The 16,685-nt window shown below is 50.0% G+C and overlaps 1 protein-coding gene across 6 annotated transcripts in view; it reads left to right on the top strand.

Moving 5' to 3' along the window:
* The window catches only part of PFKFB3 (6-phosphofructo-2-kinase/fructose-2,6-biphosphatase 3), a 41,944-nt gene extending 29,642 nt beyond the window's left edge, over positions 1 to 12,302 (top strand). For 3 of the 6 annotated variants that reach the window (XM_054822925.1, XM_054822916.1, XM_054822931.1), the window contains exons 7-15: positions 104 to 228; positions 1,000 to 1,207; positions 2,047 to 2,193; positions 2,567 to 2,671; positions 3,120 to 3,249; positions 3,456 to 3,518; positions 3,688 to 3,752; positions 5,293 to 5,463; positions 9,377 to 12,302. In XM_054822925.1, coding sequence (XP_054678900.1) covers positions 104 to 228; positions 1,000 to 1,207; positions 2,047 to 2,193; positions 2,567 to 2,671; positions 3,120 to 3,249; positions 3,456 to 3,518; positions 3,688 to 3,752; positions 5,293 to 5,463; positions 9,377 to 9,406 — 1,044 coding nt within the window. In that variant the 3' untranslated portion in view covers positions 9,407 to 12,302. Of the gene's footprint in view, positions 1 to 103; positions 229 to 999; positions 1,208 to 2,046; positions 2,194 to 2,566; positions 2,672 to 3,119; positions 3,250 to 3,455; positions 3,519 to 3,687; positions 3,753 to 5,292; positions 5,464 to 6,599; positions 6,623 to 8,301; positions 9,357 to 9,376 lie in introns of those variants that run through there. The other 3 variants (XM_054822910.1, XM_054822952.1, XM_054822941.1) reach the window with 3 other exon arrangements.
* The last annotated feature ends 4,383 nt before the right edge of the window (positions 12,303 to 16,685 follow it).

Genomic DNA, 16,685 nt, shown 5'->3' on the forward strand with positions numbered 1-16,685 from the left:
TGGCTCAGCTGTATTTTGGCAGGACTTTGAAATTTGAGATTAGCGTGGTCTGGCTTGGAAAGCTTCCTAACCTCTCCTTGTGGTGTGTTTTTTCCCATCGCAGGAAGTAAAATTGTCCAGCCCTGATTACCGGGACTGTAATTCGACCGATGCCATGGAGGACTTCATGAAGAGGATCAATTGTTACCAGGCCAGCTACCAGCCACTCGACCCTGATGACTATGACCGGTAAGAAGCTTTTTGCTGATTTCTGAACTGGCTTGAATGCCTTTCTCTTCCCAGGAGAGGAGTAACGAAGTATGGAGCTGTATTTCACTTTATGTTCAAATACGTGACTGTGCTAGAATAATGTATGGCCAAGGCTCACTGTGAATTCAGGCTTCTTCCTTGCAAATGCTGGTTTTCCTCAGCCCTGTGCCAGGGAGCCAGGCACTGAAACCTTCCCAGGCTCTTCTGGGCTCAGACATACTGGTTTTCACCTTGTTCCGTAGGTCTAAATACAAAGCAGTTGGGATCGAGTGTTTCTGAGATGCTTTTGTCACAGTCCCATTTAAAGGAAGAGACTGCTTGAACAAGCTCAAACCACAAGGTTGAGCAAGCCCTGTGGTTTCCACCTCGTTGTGTGCCCTCAGAAGACCTTTGCAGTCCTGCATGACTGGCACCTCCCAGCCTTTCCATTGCTTACAAATACGTCCGTGTGCCCTGTGCAGATTATCCTGGTCCTGCTGAGCCGTTCTGGAGAGGAACGTGCTCCCTGTTAGTCTTGTTTAATCCTCTTTACTGCTGCAAGGAGGAATGGTGATTACACTGGTGTTACTTAGCTCTCCATGAATTGCCGTTACCTGTTGGCTTCCTGTTGAAAATAGCCTGCAGGAAATCCTTTTAGCTTGGTGATTATGTTGACTGAGATACCTCACAAGGCTGTTTTTCAAGGATGGTGTTTCTTTCTTTCTGCTTTCCCCACTGGCAACCCCCTCATCCTTGCTGTGCTTTTCCTAGGGAGCTTTCTCTCATCAAAGTCATCGATGTTGGCCGGCGGTTCCTGGTCAACAGGGTTCAGGATCACATCCAGAGCAGGATTGTTTACTACCTGATGAACATCCATGTCCAGCCCCGCACCATTTATCTCTGTCGGCATGGTGAGAGCGAGTTCAACCTCAAGGGGAAGATTGGAGGTGACTCAGGCCTTTCCAACAGGGGCAAGAAGGTAAGAGGGAAGGGAATATTCCCTGTGGCTTCTAGGAGTGATTTGGCTGCAATAGATGCCATGCCTTGGGTTGTGTGTATTCGATGACAGCTGGAGTGCTCAGAGGATCCATCTATGGGGCTGGTTAAATTTGGGCTCGGGCATGGCCTCTAAGCAAGACTTTCCAGCCATCCATGTTGCATGTAGGCTTGCATGTAGTTAGGAGTTAATGGAGGTTGGACTGCAGAAGTCTCTAGGAGAGAAAGGTCTGAGTATCTTCATTGAGTTGGTTCAGACCTTGCCCAGGCAGGGCGAGATGTAAAAGGACTGCTGCCACCCTTTGGTAGGGATAGCCAACTCTGAGGGTGCTTTCAGATTGCTCACTGCTTGATTCTTCAAAGACATGGACAAACACGCTGCTTCAGGGAGGGTTAATAGCTATTTTCGCTTGCCAGACCATTTTGAAGTCCAGATGGAGTCATCTGAGGTGTGACTATTGTCAAGAACTACAGCATACATCAATTTAGTTCTATGACAAATAAACAGAGCTCCAGGGATCTTCCACAGCGTTGTAGCAGAGCCCATGTTGTGGTTGCTGTTTCTTGGATGCTGATGTTGTTCCTTGATGACATCAGGTTGCTGATTTCTCCTCTGCTTTCTCTCTGTTCTCATACCGCTCATAGCTTTTGGGCATCAATGCATGTGTGGCTGCTCTTCAACCTCAGAGCAGAAGGCTAATACAACTGCTTATGGAAGGCAAAAGAGGTCCTGGAGAAGGCAACGTTTACCAGGAAGGAGAGAATAAGGCCCATTGGGAAGTTGTGGATCAGGAATCAACCTCTTTTTTTTATGTCTCACAGTTTGCACTGGCTCTGAACAAGTTTGTTGAGGAGCAGAACATGAAGGACCTCAAAGTCTGGACCAGCCAACTAAAGAGGACCATCCAAACAGCAGAAGCTCTACAGCTGCCCTACGAGCAGTGGAAGGCACTCAATGAAATAGATGCTGTAAGTATCTTTGATTGCAGTAGGAACAGCTGGATCGTGCTGGTTGCTGCTTGGCAGAGGGTGATTGCACCAGCCTTTTCACTTTTGCCTAAGTCTCACCTTTTGTGCGGAGATTTTCCTTCTGTGGGAAAGGGTGGAACTTCTGCAGTATTCACAATTTGGCTTCTGATGTTAGCTCTACCTTGTGCTGATGATGCTTCAAGATGTTGGCTTGAATGAGCAGATTAAAATATTTTTTGCTTGGAACTGCTCTGTAGCTGACCACTCAGAGGGTTATAGACAATTGCTTTGGAGAAGGTTGTTGGGTGTTGCTGTGCTGATGCTTTTTGACTTGAGCATGTCCAGTAACCTCGTGGATGTCCTCTTCTGGCAGGGTGTGTGTGAAGAAATGACATATGAAGAAATCAGGGAGCAGCATCCAGAGGAATTTGCTTTACGTGATCAGGATAAATATTACTACCGCTATCCTTCTGGGGAGGTAGGTCTGCGAGGAGACCTTCGGAGATGTGACTCTTACTTTAAACCTGGCCTTCTTGTCTCCATGCTGTCCTCTATGCTTGGAGCAGAGGAGCAAGTGCTCCAAGAAATTAGAATCAAGAAGGGTCAGGGCTCCCTTTTACCTTTTGCACTGAGCTTTTGTGAAATCGTGGTACTTGAACATCTGATTAAGAAATGTATCACTTAATATCACTTGATAGCAAACTAGTAGGATGCCTTCTTTCTCCTCTGACTAGAAGTAGCAGCTACATTCTAGAGTAGCCTGAAGATGAGGCTCTGTTGAACTTGTTTTTAGCAGTAATTATGTTGGTTTAGTTTAGTCAAGGGCATGAAATCAATAGCTGGGCCAAGACAAGGACCATTGTTTCTTCTGAGGAGTTCCGTTTCTTGATTCTATGCCATATCTCCCTTTCCTTCTTCTGTCTCAGTCCTACCAAGATCTGGTGCAGCGCCTAGAGCCAGTCATCATGGAGCTGGAGAGACAGGAGAACGTCCTTGTGATCTGTCACCAGGCTGTCATGCGCTGTCTCCTGGCATACTTTCTGGACAAGAGTGCAGGTGAGCTTCCTGTCCCTGGGAAGGGGATTGATCCTGCTGGAGGAGGGATGATATAGCTCTGAGGAGATGAGAGGTGTCTTCAGGTCCATGCAGGGCCTGGAGCATGCGTCTCTCTGGTGTGGGATGGCCTTAGCTGTTGCTGAAGATGTCTAAGTCTGCTTTAGGAGAGGGAGTGGGATAACCCTCCTGCTTTGTGTTCTCTGCAGATGAAATGCCCTACCTGAAGTGTCCCCTTCACACAGTGTTGAAGCTGACCCCAGTGGCCTATGGTAAGTGGAGTCTTTCTACTAAACATGCCAAGGGGTTAGACTTGAACCTCCTCCTGAATCCAAGCTGCCTCTGGGAGAAGAGCAGGGGGTCTGGGGTGGAGCACTTCAGCATCCCGTGCCCATTGAGTTTGCTGATGGCCTCTCTGTCTCCTTGTGCTCCCTTCTGCAGGCTGCCGGGTGGAGTCCATCTCGCTGAACATCGAAGCTGTCAACACCCACAGGGAACGGCCAGAGGTGAGTGTTGCTTTTCCTCAGAGCCATCCCTTGGTGTCCCTCTCCTTTCCCCTATGGTCAGTTGGCAGCGAGGACCCCAGGGGGGTGGGCATGGGGAGATTGTTCCGCTGGATGCTCGGAAGTGCTGCTGGAGCGTCAGATGGGTTCTTGCTCTGCAAAGACATGGCCGGTCAAGGGTTTTTGAAGGGAAAAGGACTGTCGCATGTGCCTGCTTCCCAGTGTGTTTGTCCAGATTAAAGCTGGCCCAGGGAAACCTCCTCCCTGGTCTTTGACTTTCGCCTGTGCAGTCATCCGCTCACCTGAGCGGGGAACGGAGCCATGGATGGAGAAGGTGACTTCTCCCAGGTCTCCCAGCTGGCTGGCAGAGCCCAGGCTCAACGCCTTGCCCAACATCTCCTGCCTTTGTTTTTTTTCCTGGCGTGCCCACAGCTCCGTGGGGCTAGCAGAGTGCTGTTCTGTAGGGTGGGAGGTGGCTGCGCTGGGTTGGGGATGCTGTGGGGAGGAGACTCCTCGCATGGAGGAAAACCACCGTAAGGTCAGGTCTATCTGCCCTGTGCTCCACTTGGAGCTCGAAGGCGAGAGCAGGGGGATGTCAGCTTGGTGTCAGGGCTGGATGGCCACCCAAGGGGGACCCCAGGGACCCTGGCAGTGCCCATGTCCCAGCCGCTGGGACCTTTCCAACTTGCGCGTAGCGGTGATGAAGCCCGTCTGGATGTCGGACGGTCAGAGCCGTCCCCTTTTGGCCCACATCTCCCTTCCTTTGCTTCCCAACCTCAGCGGGCAGCAGCATTCTGAGCCGCCTCCCCCCTCCCCATGGCTGCAGGTGGGGAAGCCGGTCCTTCCCCCCACTGCGGGGACCATCCCCTTGCTGGAGATGGCCGGAGAGCCGTGGGCTGTGGGCAGGATAAGAGCAAGAGATGTGCGAAGCGCTTGGGTCCCTCTGCTCGGCTGCGTTGCCCCTCCGTCCCACCTCGCTTGAGTTGGAGCTTGGCGCGGTGCCGACCCTCGCTGGCTGCTCTGCCCCCACTTCCCAAATCTTCCTTATCAGCCCTGGGCTGGCTCGTCTTTCCTCTTCTTGCTTTCACATCCCTCCCTGGGTCAGAGGGACCGGCTTCGAGGAGGAGACCGATGGGCGCCTCTTTCTGTCGTGCAAAGTCATGGCTTTTGATTACTACTGGGGTTTGGTTTGGGTTTTTTTTTTAGCGATCAATATTTACTTTTTTGTGAGCAGAGGCTCAGGTGAGGAGGAAGTCTGTCTCGTTTCTGAGTGCAGAGCCTTTTTGGGATTTTCCTCCCTTTTTCGGGAAGTCACGCTGTGTTCTTGAACGTTTTGCATTAGGGGTTTTTTTTCGGTATCCAGAGCCTTTCAATTTATCCTTTGCACATTGACAGCGATTGTGGGGAAAAGCAGAGGCCAATTTAAGAAAAAAACCCAAAACAACCTGCTTCTTTTTTTTTTTCCTTTATAACTGTCGCCTTCTTCCCTTTATTTTATTTTTTTTATTTACTTTTTTTTTTTCTTTGTCTCACTCTAATTTAGGAAGCAAAGAAGGGACCTAACCCGCTCATGAGACGTAATAGCGTTACCCCTCTAGCAAGCCCAGAGCCCACCAAAAAACCTCGCATCAACAGCTTTGAGGAGCATGTGGCTGTTTCTTCCGCCCTGCCAGGCTGTGTTCCTCAGGAAGTGCCCACGCAGCTGCCTGGACAAGTTAGTTGAACTCTTTTTTTTTTTTTTTTTTTTCTTTTTTGTTGTTATTCTTATTGTTTTATTGTTTGTTGTCCTCCTGTCGCTCCTGAAGCTGGGGAACAGCTTGCACTTGTCGCAACCCGTGCTGTTGTCTCTGAGATGCATCTTTGTCCCACGGCTGCTGTCCCTCCCTGCCTTGGGTTGGTTTTGGGAGCACCCAGAGAAGGGTCGCTGTCGATCCTCTCTTGGGTTTTGAGAGCATCGTGAACTCTCCCCAAAGCTCTAGGCTGCATTACTTTAGTGCCTTCACCATCTGGCATCGTGGTGTCAACCTCCTGAGGAGCTGCATCTCTAGAGCGGGCAGGACCGAAGGGCTTGTGCCTTCCCCCCCGGATGTGCTCGGCTCCGGTGTAGACTTGGGCATTGTAATAAAGCAAACGTTCTTGTGCTTCCCTCCAGAAGGAGCTGCCAGGACCCATCTTTGACTTGAGGGGTCTCCTCCATCCCGGAGGAATAGGCAAAATGGACCAAAAATGAGTAGAAGCCTTTTGGCATGGTGAACCTGGTTGCCTTCTGTAGCCCTGGGTGAAACCCTGTGGGTAGCTGCCGTGTTGCTCATGTGTCCTCTCCGCTTTCACCCACCCATGAAGGGATGTAGAAAGGGAGACCTTGCTACATGCTTCTCCAGGAACAAAACTCCCCTCCCTGTGCTCATTAAGGAGCTGGGCTGCTACTGGAGAAGCACCATAGATACATAGGAGCCCCTTCACCGTGCTGCCCTTCCCACCAACTGCTTGTTGGATCTCGCTGTCTTGCCCAGCCCCTCTTGGCATTGTTTGTGTTGTCTGGTGTCCTCTCACCCCTCCTCAGCCAGATCCCGGGCAGGTTAGGAAGGGTGCCGTGCTCCTCCAGCTGCTCTGCTTGGTGGTCACTTCGCATGAGCCTTCCCAGCAAGCACCAAGCGTGGCAACTCGGTCTGTCTCTCAGCTTTTGGGGCTCCGCTTGGGCTGGTTGAGTCTTGCCACAAACCCTCTGCCAGCTTTCGGGTTTGGAAGCTCTCGCTGTTCGCGTGCCCCTCGCTGCCGTCCGGTGTCCTTCGCCCGGTCTCGCGCGGCGTTACTGACACCTCTCTCTCCGTTCTCTCTGTCTCTCTGCAGCCTTTACTAGGGAAGGCATGCCTGTAAGTACCTTATTGCGCCTTATTCCCCCCTCTTGCCCTCTTTCCATGTCTCTTGCCATCCCACCGGTTGTTTTGTTGTTGCTGTGAAACCCGGCCGGGGTGCGGACTTGCTGGAGTTAATATTTCTGTGTGTGTGTGGGATTCGCATACGTCTTAGGAAAGGTCAAGAAGAGACTACGGGTGCAGCTTTGTCCAACCCCCAAGTATCCTAGTTTGATTCAATGTCCCAATTTTGTTGAGAAATGAAGCAAATTACCACTTGCCCTCTATTGATGATGTCTAAATTCCCTGCCTCCTCCTTGGACAGTCACGGGATGGGAGATGCTGTTGGGTTTTCCTGGGGGTTACCTCCTCTGCGACAGCACGTTGTACTGTAAGTGATAGATCAGGAGGTCTGTCCTTCCCAGGGGTTCTGAGTTGTGTCTGTGAGTGGTGGCACCAGACTGATCTCTGGGTTTTATCGCCTGCGTGGGAGCAGGAGTGTGTTTCCTGGAGCTGGACTGATCCCGAGTCCTGGCATCTGCAGTTCTGCAAACCTGGATCTTGGGAACAGTCTGTCTAGGTGTCTTGGGCAGAGTAGATGCAAGGATATTGTCTTCTAGCTCTAGTAAGAAAGCAAGATGCCCTGAGCATTTAATGCACTAATTATAAACAATCAGGGCTTTGACCGGTTGGCTCAGGGCTGTTAGATCCTTGTGTAAAAGGGACAGGACAGCTTCTGGATAAATTTGAAGCCTTTGGACTTAAATCATGCTGCACCACTGAGTTGAAAGCAGCAGTTGTTGGAAGCTGTGCTCAAATGTCTTCTCAAAGTCCAGGGAGACTTGGAGGCTGAGCTGAGGCTGGGGTAGTGCCCAGGGGTCTTTTTGTCCCCTGTACACCAGTTGAATCGGCCTACGTGCATCCCTGTCCTGGTTCATTTTGTGGGTGAAGATGGAGGAATCTGCTGTAACATGGCCAGGCCTCAGCCCTGCGTGCACTTAACAGCTGGTTAAGCAAAGCCAAGTGTGATCTTCCTAACTTCCGGGTTTTTTTCAAAAACATTGACTCTAAAAGGGGAAGAAATATGAGGTTCACCAGCTGTTAAGTGCATCATGCTCCTGGGTGAACGTAGAGGTCAAGTTGCTCAGCATGACCTGCATGTCTATGCTCCTTCCCTTGCTGCTCCTGAGCACAAAAGCCCCTAATGAAGTGCCTGGTCATCTTGGGTAATTTTGAAACCATTTCTGTTTCTTTTGTCCATCCTTCCATCCACCTTTTTCCCACCCATGTGGTAATAAAAAGCACTGCATGGCTCAGTGCTGGCTGGGACACTGAAAACATGCTCCGATGTTGAGTTTGGGAGATGGCTGCATCAGGTTCTGCTAGACCAGGAGCTCTGCTGGAGCAGGCAGTGATGGTACCCATCCCAGCTGTAGGCTGGCAGCAGCAAGTTTAAAATCTCCAGCTGCTGGGACCCTGCTTCTACCTCCTAGTGCAGGACTTAAAGCCTGCTTTTGAGGGAGCAAAGATGACACCCCAAACCAAAGGCTGACTGTGGGGTCAAGCCAGTTTGGGGTCACGGGACTACCTGGTGTGATGATTTCTTTTTCTTTTGCTTGGTTTGTGATCCAAAGTGCACTTTTTAACAACGACCTGATCCCCTCCCTTCTTCTCCCCTTCACTTTTCATGCTTAAAGACGACCCGTTTGTCACTTTCTCAAAGTTTTCTCTTTACTAATATTTCCAAGGTAAATGGCTGCGGTGCATGTGGCTTCTCCTAACCCTCCTCCTGTCTCCTTAGATAACAGAGAACAGCTCAGCCCGCTCTGCCTCATGGCTGCCTGGGATTCCTGGTGCTTGTAAGAGGCAGTTTAGGTAGTAAAAGCAAAAAAAAAAAAAGCAAAAAAAAATGTTGAGAAACCTTCCTAGCTGTTTCCTAGTCCTTTTTTTTCCCCCACCCCGTTTCGTGTAGTTTTGTGAACCGGGAAATGTCCTTGTTGTGATAATCTCCCCTTGGGTTTCTCCTCTAGCAGATGCTCTCCTCCAGCCACCACTCTTGGGGCTGGTCCTGCTTGTGTTTAGCTGGTTGTCTCTGGTGTTGTGGTCCTCACCGCGTGCTGGTGGGTGCCCGTTGTTGCCACCCCGCACCAGGGCTGTGTCCGAAGCAGCTCTACGGCCCATGAAACCTCATGGGGCATCATCGGGGGAGCAGGTGCTCCTGCTGTACCGCTGGTGGTGGCTGGTCCCCATGCCGGCTCCTCAGCATGGCCAGTGGAAGTTGCCTCTTCTTGTCAGTGCCAAGGATGGACAAACAGTGACCTCCTCCTTGGTAGGCAGGGGGACACTGCCCACCCTCAGGGGAAGCAAGAGAGAGATGTTTAATTGGGCTCCTTGAATGAACACCATGGTCCTCTGTCACCTTGCCTTGCACGGACCAAAGAGCAGCTTCAGAAGTGCAGACCAGGTGGGGTGGGAGGGTTGTCTTGGTTTTAGCTCAGTTTTCAGGGTTATCTCTGCCAAATTCCCACCCTGTAGTTAAAGCCACGCGATGCTTGAGGAGAAGGGTATGGGTAGCAAGTCAGCGCATCCTCCCCCACCTCTCTCCTTGGGTGGACAGTGTCCTCTCCTCTGTGGTGGATGCTTTTTGTAGTGACCTGTGCTGTGGCTTTCTGTTACTCCCCTGTCCCCTTGATGTGCACGTAGAAGATGCTGCTGGGATAGGGTCCGACCTGAGCGTGACCCCCAACCCCGGTCCTTCCTCTCTCGTTGCAGAACATGAACAACTCACAGAAGCCGTCATGACTCTGTTGGCGCTGTCGCGAGGCCACCGGCGACGCCAGCTTCCCATCCCATCGCCATTTCTGAAGCTTGCTTATAAACCGATCTCCTCCGTCTGCAGCGAGGTCGACCCTCGGCTGTTTCTACCCACGCCCGTTCATCTGCAAACCGCTCTGCTGAAAGGGGGGAGAGATGCAGGAGAGCGGAGGAGAGGAGCCGAGCTCCCCGGGGTCACCACCCCATCTTTAGGCTGCAGCGTTCGCTCTCCTCTCCGGCGTCCCGTTAGATCGTAGCAAGCTGTAAAGTGCTTCTAGCGCACAGGAGTTTCATTTTCCTCTGTAAGCGGTTTTGATCTGCTTTTGTATAGGTGATTGGTACCCATCCGCCTCTGGGTGGGGTGTATATATGTGGATGGTGCGGGGTTAGCAAAGAAATAGGGGGAAGGGGGGGGAGCGAAGGGGTTTTGCTTTTTTTTTTTAATTATTATTATTAGTAATATCAATTACTTTACAAGAAAGCCCCTAACGTGCTGTGCTGCAGTCCTTTAGCCATGCTACAGCCTGTCGAACGCGCGAGCCTGGCTTACCCAGGCCGGCGAGCACCAGGAAAGCAGTTGTGTGAAGTCCTTCACAGTGAGTACTGCTGGCTTTAACAAAAAAAAAAAACAAACACCCAAACCCCCCCAAACTCACCAAAACATTCTTTTTTTTGTTTCGTTTTAATCAGTACACCTTAAAGGGGTTTGCAGACAATGTAGACCTGCTTCTAAAACTGGTCCTGATGATCTGAGTTCAGGTGTGTTTTGATTTTTGGGGGGGGCTGAGCACCAGTTGAGGTGCTGTGCCAGTACTTCATCTACCCTTTCCTCTGCCTTGGAGGGAAGCTGATATTTTTTTGGGGGGGTTTGAATCCCTGCATCTTTGCAGGACTTAGCAGGTGGCCAGGCTGAGCTGGATGCATTTTGCAGACACACAGGTCTCGTGCAGGTGGTCTGGCTGGGATGCAGGAGTCCCTGTGTGGCTGCAAAAAGCGACAAGAAGGGACAGTTTTGTCTGTGTTCTCTCTTTTTTTTTTTTTTTTTATTTAATAGATATACATGCACACACACGTGTGTGTGTGTATATATGTGTATAACTAGAAACCGCTTGGTTTTTGCACTTTATTTGTTGCAGGAGCATAACTATTTGATTTTTTTTTTTTTCAAATCGTGCCCCTTAACAGGGGAGGCCTGAATATAAGCAACTTTTTTTTTTATTATTTGATTTTATTTTATTTTATTTTGCATGCTGGAAAGCTGGGACTACAAAAACCAAGTAGTTACGGCATTCAAGGTGTGGGGGGGGGGAGGGAAAGGGGGCGAGGTTGTGACTGAAACTCCATCAGCCAACTCCCAGTGGTTTGATACGCGAGATCCCTTCTTGGCAGCCTGCTCCGGGCTGCGAGACCGTGATTAAAAATGACAATTAACCACTATTGCTTTGTGCAACAGTCTGTGGATTTTGAAATTTCTTTTTTCTTTTTTTTTTTTTTTAAACAGTTTTGAGTTGGCTTTTTTTCCCCGCTCCGATGTGCAGCATCTTCTCCATCCCCATCTCGTGCTTTTTGCCTGCACGGCTGAGCTGGAGGCAGGAGGTGACAGCAGCCAAGCCCTTCTGCAGCGCAGAGAGAGTTTTGGGGAGAAATTATGATTTTTTTTTAAATTTTTTTTTTCACATGTATGTTTTTTGGGGGCGGGGGGGGGTTGGTCTGTTTTTCCTTTGGGAAAAGGCGAACCACAGTGCCTAGCGCTTCAGCCTCGTGCACCCGAAGCACGTGCTCGGAGCGGCACCGACGGTGGGAGGGGGCCGGGACCACGCTCGGTCCGTATCCGACCAGGGGAGATGGTCTCGGCAGTGCCCTGCCTGTGTGAGCTTGTGCATACGTGTATTATATTCCTGTACAGATGAAACAAAGAACTTCCCCCCCCCCCCCCATTTCTTTTTTTAATAACTGCATTAAAAGCAGACATCTCCCTGTGTGCGCGGTTGACATCTGCCCTTTCGGTTTCTCTCTGACTTTGAGAAAAACTAATGTTTTGGGAAGGCGAGTCACTTGTCTTTGCAGCCTACTTCCTGGGGAGTTTTATCTTTCTCCTCCTGCTACGAAAAGATAAGCCGGCAAATGCAAATGTGACGTCTGGCTGCACCATGATCAATCCTGTACACATGTAATTCTGCAGATGTTTTGACGTGTATTTGTGTGTGTGTATATACATATATATATATATATAAAAAAGATATATATATATATAAAAAAAAACAGCAAAAAAAAAAATTACCCTAAACTTTCTTCCTTTGGAAATAATAGAAGTCTCAATATGTCCTATAAAAAGATGAAACATAAACCTGGCGTTTTTTCCAGCAAGGAGAAAATCGGTCTCTGAGCAGCAGAGGAGAGGTCCTCCCGTGCTGGGGGGGGTTGGCGGTAGGTGGGATGATGTCAGCCCCGTGCCATCACACTGCCCCAAAAATTTGCTGCCCATTGGTTTTGGTTAACGGAGCCAAGGATGGGGCAGCGATGCTGCAGCCAAGGCAGGTGGGGAGAGGAGACTTGGCAAACCACACCAATGATTTCCCCCCCCCCCCCCCCCCCTTATTTTTTCTTCCTGGATTTGTTTTCCTTTGTGATACTTGAATTTATTTTTTTATTATTGTTTTGATAGCAAAGCGCTCTTTATTTATTTAATGTATACTGCAAAGCTTGGAGAGAAGGGTAGTTACTTGGGATTTTTTTTTTTTTTTGATTTCTGGTATGTTACCTGTTCTGTATATATGTCTGGAATAATTGCCTGATACAAAGCTGTGCCAGCTTAAAAACAGGGTATGCCTTTCAGAAATTTGTATATTTTGCAGTTGCTGGACCAATAAAATATCTTGTTGAAATATAAATGTGACCTGATTCTTCCTTGCATTAGGGATTCTGCTCTCAGACCCATCTCTCGTGTGGCTTGGTGGCCCCAAGGGTGACCACGTGCCATGCAGTGCCTCGTACATACGTTCCTGTGCCTTATAAATCCCTCCCGACCCTGGAGTGCATTTTCTGGGGATCATCTCCAGGGGAAACCATTTGGATCCCATGGTTTGATCTTTTTTTTTTTTTTTTCTGACCATGTTACAGAGTTCATCAGTGTTGAAGGTGGGATTCCCACAACCAAGTGTTGACACCTACTTAGGGCAAGCAAATACCCCCCAAGCTCTACCCACTGCATCACTGTTGAGTGTAAAGGTGATGTGCTGGAGTATGTCCTGCCTAGATCTTCATCTAGGCTGCAAGTTAGGCAGGACTAGCCCTTGCTTCAAACCTGGTACAGTTCTTGAAACCAAATACATGCTTAAAATGATTTGGTGCTAAATGAAGCTGAAGGGCTGGACAAGAGCTGTCCTCTGAGATCACGGCTGTCTTGGCCCTGAAGGCAAGGAAAACAGCAGATGTCACATGCAAGCAAAGTTGTAAAATTCCCCGCAAAGTCATCTTTTTTTTTTTTTTTTTTTTTCCCTTCCTTTCCTTCTTTTCCTGACTCCAAAGAAGTAGTGGGGGAGAGGAGGCAGGGAAAGGTGTAATTCAGACACAACGCTCCAGAGCACATCTTGGGTGGACGCTCCCCACGTGGTTGGAGGCTCGTTCCCCTCGAACAGTGGTGCTTCTGAAAGCTTGTTAGAAGCAAAAGGGGGAAAAAAGGTTGGACCGCTGTGTGTTCTAGCTCAGCTCCGTGGTTAGCTACTGCTGGCTGATGGGCAACCCTCGCTCCGATCTTCCCTGGCATTTCAGAGCAGGTTGAGCCTTGCTTTGGGCTGGGGCTTGCTGCGATGCTGCTGGGATGCACCGGGGCCATCTGCCTTCTCCCTTCTGATTGCTCTGTGCGACAGGACCCCTCGCTGGGGAGAGTGGGCTCTGATTTTAAGCTCGATCAAGGCATCTGCAATAAGTTTTTTCTAGGCGTGCATGCAGACATGCAAGGCTTTAGGGCGATGCTCATTGCTCATCCCTGCTAGTGTCCTGGGGGCAGAGATGACCCGTGCTCTCTGGAAAAGCCAGAAACCACAAGATTTATTTAATTATTTATTTTTAATTTCCAGCCACCTGGCTGTCTCCTTGACCCAAGCAGAGACAAAATGCTCCTGCCTTATTTTAGGGCAGGGAGTACAGCCTTGCAGAGTGTCCTGCAAGGATGCAGGGGCTTCAGTAAGGCTGCTGGCCATGGCGGGCTGAGATTACACGTAGCCACAACAGCAGCTTTGCTCCTCCGCCTTCCCCGGGTGGGCAGGGGCTGTTTTGAAGCCGTGATAACCTTGTCCTTGCGGGGGGGGAGCGCGGGGCAGGGGGGGGGAGGCTTTGCCTCCTGGAGCGTGGCTGCAGGCAGCACTTTCAAGGCTGCTTTGCAAGAAAACGTGCCCTCTGAAAAGCCTTTTCTCCTCTTCCTGCGTGCAGGGGGCACGATGGGGCTTGTATCGTGCCATCCGTGCAGGAGAACCATGCAAGGGAGGGGGTTCATGGGCCAACGCCATCCCAGGCAGCATCCTTCCACGTGATGTGTTTTGTAGCATCGCAGAGAGGAGACGTTCCTCGAGGCAGGGCGGCTTTAAAGGTTATACTTGACAGCAGGAACACTTCCCTGCTCTTAGTCAAGTCCCATTTTCATTAAAAAAAAATAAATAAAAGCCCAGCTCACTGCCGGCAAACAAGGCTAGAGAACTTGTGATTGCTAAAAAAAATAAAAAAAGGACAGACCAGTCACGCTGGCTGACTCAGCTCTGATTGATGGCTCAGGAATGTGTCTGATACATGCAAGGGATTAAATAAACCATGGGCAAACCTTTACAATGCAACATGTTGGATGAAGCACAGCCAGCACCCCGCTCACCTGCCTGCGGCTGGGGAGTGACTGCCATCACATCATGGGATTGGAGGGGTTTTTCTTTTTTTTTTTTTTTCCCTACTTGTGAGAAAAAAAATAAAAAGAAATGGATATTTTGGGGTGTTGCTTTGCAAGGGGAAACAACTTGCTGCTTGTGGCTCTAATGGGAATTATTTGCCACTGCTCGAGGTATCTAAATGCATTTGTGCACTTTTTCTACAACAAACACATCCTGGGAAGGTATATATTTCTACTGAAATATGGAAAATTTATTTTGCAGGTGTGCACAGACCTGTATAAATCACAGTCTCGCTGCTCCGTGCCTAAAAGCTGCTCAGTGCCAGGGTCCCTTCCCTGTCCCCAGAGCGAGCTCAGGACCAAGCAAAGGCTGAGCGGATCTGAATATTTGACCCTTGCATTTCCCTTGCTCGTGTGTCCATCTGTGTCCTCCCTCCTCGCCGAGGCTGAGGGGGTGTGATGGGGCAGCACCAGGCTCCTCTCTGCGAGCTGCCCCCTCCCTGGGTGTGAAACAGCCCCTTCCCACGAGCGGTCAGGCTCAGTGTGGGTTTGGGGGGTGCAAACTCACTCCCAGAAATGTCATGCCCCCAGTAAAAACCTATCCTGCTGTGGAGCCTAAGCCCTTCTCCTCCCACCTCACCCCTGTCCATTGAGGGGTCCCTTGGCTCTGGCATCGCACATCTCTGCCGGCCTCCCCAGTCAAGTGGGCAAGGGTCCCACACTGGTCCCATCCTTCAGCTCATCTGCCTTCAAGGGAGTCACCTCCAGCTGCTGGCTCCTCTTCTTCCCACCTGCCCCTCGTGGCACTGAGAGTCTCTTCCACTCCTGGCCACGCACGCTTTGGCTTCCCACCAGGCAATGTCCCACTAGCAGTAGGTGGGAAGACCTATCACGCTGAAGTCCTGCTCTTTCCAAAATCCACACAGACTTAAGAGTGTTTTTTGAAAACCTCTCTTGGAATTTAAAAGGTCGAGTAAAAGAGGGCTCATCTAGAAGGAAAGAAAGGGGATAGCAGAGCTGTGCCGCCAGCAACAACCATCCAGTCTGCAGCTGGACCTGCTCAGGTGCTCCCTAGTCCCATGAGTTGGTCCTGCTGGAGAAACCTGCCTCTGCAGCCCCTCTGCTACCCTCCTGACTGCTTCAGCGCATCCTCCCAGCCCTGCTTCCCACCCTGCACAGCAATGGCAAGCAGCCATCGGAGCCGTTTGCCAGCACTTCTGCCTTTCAGCTGCTGCTTAGCAATAGCTGACCAGTGACATACACCTTGTGACAGCCCCTTACAACTTCCTGGATAAATACACAGAGGGTTGGGTTTGGTTTGGTTTTTTTTCCCCAGACAAAGGTCACTTGAAAAATGAGAGTCTGTCATTTCCCCAGCCATGTGCTTTTCCTTTCTAATCTCTTTCCTTTTGGGGTCTGACCTGTTCCTGGCAGGACTCAGGGAAGACCTTAAAGGTTTGGTCACATGGCTTCTGCTGGCCGGGCTTCTGGGAAGGAACTCGTTAGAAAAAGTGAATTGAAACTGTATATAATTGTCGGCAATGCTAGAAGAAATTACATCATGTGGACAGAAGAATAGTGGTAAGAGTCGATAGCAAAATGGTTGACATCCCCATGAAATTCATGGACAGTGCCTACATCCACAAAGTTGCCTTCATGTCTCATGTTCCCCCCAAAAGTGTCCTGCTGCATCCTGCTGATCCTCTGTCCTGCCCTGTGGTCCACCCCAGGACCTGTGGTGACCCATCCCTGCCTACGCCTGGTCTGGGAAGGCCATGAGGGGACCTGTCCTTGCTGCTGCTGGGGCCAGACTGGGCTCTGTGCCCTGGGGAACATTCATTGCAAGGTTTGCTCTGTGCTTTCCTCGTGGTCTGATGCACCAGCCAAAATGTGTCAACATGAGACAGTCCACAGAGCAATAGAACACAAAAAAATTGGTCACTGGTGTGCTGACTGTTGCCAGGCCTCAGATCTCTTGGTAGTTTCTTCCTTCATGAGCCGCCACCATCCCTTGAGGACCCAGCAGCTCCAACTCAACTGACAATGGGCTAAATGCCTTGAGAGGTCTTCTTGAATGTTATCTTCCACGATCCTAAGGGCAATCTAATTTGCAGCATGATAAGAACATGACAAGGTTACTGACTCTGGTCAGCTTCGTGACAAGCCAGACAAAACCCAACTGATGTATCTGTCCACTCAACTTGTTGGCAAAGTAAGAAGATAATTTCTTGCTGATCTAAGAAGACTCTGAGCTAACGTGATCTGAAGGGATGGTGATGAGATAACGTTCAGGATCACTCAGGCTTTGTGAATTGCTTCTCCCTCTGGTACACGGTACAGCCTCTTATATTGCATCCACTCCTAGTCAGACACTCAGCAAACATTATTTGG

The sequence above is a fragment of the Grus americana genome, chromosome 1, assembly GCF_028858705.1.
Source record: "Grus americana isolate bGruAme1 chromosome 1, bGruAme1.mat, whole genome shotgun sequence".
Lineage (NCBI taxonomy): Eukaryota > Metazoa > Chordata > Aves > Gruiformes > Gruidae > Grus > Grus americana.